The 5,058-nt window shown below is 40.5% G+C and overlaps 1 protein-coding gene across 1 annotated transcript; it reads left to right on the top strand.

The window, feature by feature from the left end:
- The first annotated feature begins 354 nt into the window (after positions 1–354).
- LOC148149023 (putative G protein-coupled receptor 139) lies at positions 355–1,173 on the top strand. Its single transcript, XM_087991737.1, has one exon. It carries the CDS (start codon positions 355–357, stop codon positions 1,171–1,173), a length of 819 nt encoding a protein of 272 aa, XP_087847863.1.
- The last annotated feature ends 3,885 nt before the right edge of the window (positions 1,174–5,058 follow it).

Below are 5,058 nucleotides of genomic sequence, written 5' to 3'. Positions count from 1 at the left end.
TTGGTAAGATATGAAGGGAAAAGACATGGGGCTTCACAGCAAGAAACCCAGCAAAACACTTGATATAACTTGCACTTCCCGAAAAAAAGATATAGACTTATATTTTTGCAAAAGTTATATTCTCATTGTCCACTGAGTAACTGAACTGTTGATCCATTTGGTCAATGTATCCACCATGTTTATTTCAGGTCAAGTGTAAAATTGTTTTTTTTATTGTTTACGCTATTTACATATTTTCAGGTACAATTTTGCGTGACCTTTTTGATTACCTTTGCAGCTAACCTAATCGCAATTGTGACACTATCGGGAAGGAAGTGTGGTCTTTCTAAAGGTGTCAACTTGTACCTGATTGCTATGGCTGGAGCAGATCTGCTGATTGTCCTTATTCAGGTCATACTGGACAAGCTGAATCGCTCATATCTACACATTGTATTCTTCTCCTACCCTCCTGGTTGTAGCATCAGAGACGTCATTGGTTCCACAGCTGTAAGTAGCTCAGTCTGGCTCACAGTCACCTTCACCTTTGACCGGATGGTGGCTATTTGTTTCCAGAAACTGAAGAGAAAATTCTGCACCGAGAGAAATGCAGCTGTCATTATCACAACTGTCAGTTTACTGAGTTTATTCATCAAGATCCCAGTGTATTTTAAATATGAACCATACTATTGCAAAATAACCTATGAATATTTCTACTACCTTGTGTGGCTAGCTTTTGACTGGGGAGATCGTATTTTAACTCCAGTGCTCCCTTTCTTCCTGATCCTTCTGCTCAATGCTGTCACCATCAGACACATCCTTCTGGCTAGTGCAGTCCGCAGGAAGCTGAGAGGACAACAAAACGGGGATAATCCGAATGATCCAGAAATGAAGAATCAAAGAAGATCCATCATTTTGCTCTTTGCCATATCGGGCAGTTTTATCCTGTTATGGATCACTCGTGTCATAACTCTCGCGATTCAGCGAATTACTGGGTGTTATAGTAGAGCAGCAGCTGGAAATTGGGTGGGAGATCGCATGGGGACAATGCTTCAGTTATCCAGCTCCTGCACCAACACATTTATTTACGCAGTCACACAGAGGGAGTTCAGAGAGGAGATGCTGAATACTGTGAAATATCCCTTCATCACCATCCAGAATTCCATTAAACGATGGGAACAAAGCTGGTCAATGTAAGCACGGTCCGGTAAGGAATATTATTGTTCATCTCCAGCTCAGCTGCTGTTGAGGCAGCACGTGCAAAGGGATTTGAAAATGAGAATCAGATTGTTCCCCAAGTTGAATAAATTATTTAACACAAGTGTGTTTTTAGGGCATCTGCTCCTGGTCAGTGAAGGTCCATTAACACTTGGCCCATTAATATTTGGGGAATATAATGTAAATTTTCACTTCATTTTTAAATCATGTTTCTAGTGCAATACATGTCACATTGTCTTATGCTGTAATTGTAGAAGAGCAATTGAATTGGAGATTGTATTTATGAATGCCATTAACATGATTTAGAAGGGATAATAATAACAGAGCCATCACCTACAACTGGCTCTCCGACTTGTGAGTGATGGTATCTTGCAATACCCAATAGTAAGATCTTAGCTCTGATTACAGCTGTAGCTCCCTATAATTCTATGAATTTTAAAATCGTTATGGGAAAGGATAGGCCTTGTTTCAAAGTTACAGTTCTAAATTGGTGTAAGTCAATGTTGATGGTACAAGACAGAAACTTTCAAAAGTTGATTGGTGTAGACTGTTGTCAGGTAAAGGACAATCTGGCAAGTGAGAGGTTCAAAGGTGAGATACTGAGAGTTCAGAAACAGTCTGATCCTGTTAGAGTGAAGGGGAAGGCTGGCAGCAGTAGGGAACACGGGATGAATAGGGGCATCGAGAGTCTGGTCAAGAATGTGAAGGAGGCATGTATCAGGTAGAGACAACTGGGATCAAGTCAGCCTTGAAGTGTATAAGGGGTGCAGGGGCATTCTTAAGAAGGACGTCAGGAGGACAAAAAGGGGATATGAAGTAATCTTGAAGATAAGGTTAAAATTATCCAAACATTTTCAACAAGAATATTAAGGGTTAAAGAGCAAATAGTGTGGTAATGGAGCCCCTTAAAGATCAAGTACAGGAGGTGGCAGAGTCACCTAATGAATATTTTGTTTCAGTGGTTATTGTGGAGAAAGACATGGAGCTTGAGAACTTGGGGAAATAAATATTGATGCATTGAAAACAGTTCACATTACAGAAGAGGCAGTGCTGGAGGTCTTAAAAGGTTCAAAGGTGAATAAAACTCCAGGACTTGATCAAGAGTATCATTTTCTAAATGGGGAGAAAATTCAGAAGTCTAAAGTGCAAAGAGACTTGGGAGTTCTAGTCCAGGATTCTCTCGGGGTAAACTTGCAGGTTGTGTCAGGAGTTAGGAATGCAAATGCAATTCTGGCATTTAATTTGAGAGGATTGAATATAAAAACAGGGATGTACTTCTGAGATCTATAAAGTTCTGGTCAAATCACATTTAGAATATTGCGTGCAGTTTTGGGCCCCATATCTCAGGAAGGATATACTGGCCCTGGAGCATGTTCAGAGGAGGTTCATGAGAATGGTGCCAGGAATGAAAAGCTTAACATATGAGGAACATTTGAGGACACTGGGTCAATACGCGATGGAGATTAGAAGGATGATGGGGACTCTAATTGAAATGTACAGTTTACTGAATGGCCTGGACAGAGTAGATGTTGGGAAGATGTTTCCATTGGGAGGAGAGATTCAGAGCTGAGGGCACAGCCTTAGAGTCTCTCCAGCATCCTGTGTTTGCTTCAGATTTTCGGCATCTGCAGTGTTTTGCTGTTATTGAAATAAATGTCAGCTGTTATTGAATCACAAACTCACAATGTTTAAATTTATCATCATGCACTTCATGCATCTACTTCCACAGAGCCAACTGTATCACTTGTTTGACAGTCTCGAATACGGTTTTGATTGCTGTGCCCATCTTTAGCGCAGTCAGTCCACAAAACAAGACAACAGAAAGACAGTCATGACAGGGGGAGAATAATGGACAGGAGATTGAAGTGTCTACCAGGAAGGTGAACGGAAATATATGGTTTTCATAGATATTTGGTCAACCCGTCTTGCCATGGAAGGTTAGGTTTGTACAAATAGACTATGTTCGACTTCCAGAAGTTCTCAAAAAGAAAGAAGTTGAGCAGAACCAAATTAACATGTTGAATTGGATTGTTAGATCATAGTTACTCCAACAGCAAGTTGCCCCGGAGCCTGGAGCAGATTGAAGTCAGTCAGACAGTTACATCTGATGAAGTGGAAGTTTCAGGAGACAGTCAAGGCCAAGTCAATCGTTGTTGGAGAAACTGTGTCAGAATCAGGCGCATCTAGGCCAAGGAACTCCCCACTGATGCAGAAAGTTTGGATTCAAGAAAGGTATTATTCTCTTAGAAACGGAAATCCCATGGTTCAGTTAGATTTGTGAATAAACAAAAGAGCTCTGTGTGTTGAACAGAATGTTGAACATTCTGCAACTTTTTCATGAAGTGATATTTTGGAAAACTTTAAAGATCAACAAAGGTTGATGAAAATGTAATTATTAAAGAAAACAAACACAATATTTTAAAAAAAGCAAAAACATCTACAAATATAAAAAGGGAAGAGAGTAGCTAAAGTGATTGTTGGTCCCTTGGAGGGTGAGGCTGGGGAGTTAATCCTGGGGAAAACAGAAATGGCAGAGACACTAAGTTAATATTTTGCTTCACCTTCCACTGTGGAGGACACTAGAGCCATTTCAGTCGTAACAGGTAATGCAGAGGTTATAGACAGGGAGGGACTTAGAACAATCATCATCACAAGGGAAACAGTAATGAACAAAATATTGGGATTGAAGCCAGACAAATCCCCAGGGCCTGAAGGGGTCCTCCTTGGGTCTGAAAGGAAGTGGCAGCAGAGATCGTGGATCCACTGCTTATAATTTTCCAAAAATCCCTGGATGCAGGCAAAGTTTCAGTGGGTTGGAAAATGCTACTAGAGCGCCTTTATTCACAACAGGAGGTAGGCAGAAAGTAGCTAACTATAGAGCAATTAGTTTAACATGTGCAGCTGAGTAATTGTTAGACTCCATTATAAAGGAAGTAATAACAGGACATTAGGAAAGTCGAAATACAATCTATTACAGTCAGCATGGTTTTATGAAGAGTAAACTATGTTTGACTAATTTGTTGATGATCTTTGAAGATGTAACAAGCAAAGTGGAGAATGGGGATCCTGTCGGTATTTGAGCTTCCAGAAGGCAATTTGATACAGTGCCACACAAAAGGTTAACACACAAGGTAAGATCACATGGAGTTTGGGTAATTTATTCGCTCACACAGAGGATTGCCTCACCAACGGAAAGCTGAGACTCCAGAGAAATGCGTCTTTTTCTGGTTGGCAAGATGCCCTAGGATCTGGATTAGAGGTGCTGGAAGAGCACAGCAGTTCAGGCAGCATCCGAGGAGCAGTAAAATCAGGATGCTGCCTGAACTGCTGTGCTTTTCCAGCACCTCTCATCCAGAATCTGGTTTCCAGCATCTGCAGTCATTGCTTTTACCAAGATGCCCCAGGATTCAGTCCTCAGACTCCAACTGTGTACAATCCATACTAATGACTTGGATGTTGGGACAGAAAGTACTCGATCCAAATTTTCAGATGGCACTAAAATAAGTAAGAAAGTAATTTGCAAGGAAGAAATAAGAAATTTATAATTGGATATAAATAGTTTTGGTGAATGAGCCAAAGTTTTGGCAGATGAGGTTTAATGTGGATAAGTGTGAAGATATTCAATTTGGTCAAAAGAATAGAAAGTCAACCTATTATCTAAATGGTGAGAAACTTTAGAGAGTTTCAGTGCAGAGGGATCTGGGTGTCCTTGTGCATGAATCTCAAGGAATTAATATGCGGTACAGCAGGTAATAAGGAAGGCAAATAGAATTTTGGCATTTATTGCTAAAGGTATAGAGTATCAAAGTAGGGAAGTATTGCTGCAACTATACAAGACGGAGGGGACGGTGGCTCAGTGGTTAG

This window comes from Chiloscyllium plagiosum, unplaced genomic scaffold (genome assembly GCF_037043375.1).
Source record: "Chiloscyllium plagiosum isolate Xiang-an unplaced genomic scaffold, Cpla_swu_hap1 HiC_scaffold_10, whole genome shotgun sequence".
In the NCBI taxonomy this organism is placed as follows: Eukaryota; Metazoa; Chordata; class Chondrichthyes; order Orectolobiformes; family Hemiscylliidae; genus Chiloscyllium; species Chiloscyllium plagiosum.
Note: the sequence above shows the minus strand (reverse complement) of the source record. Positions and strands in the feature narration are given on the sequence as shown.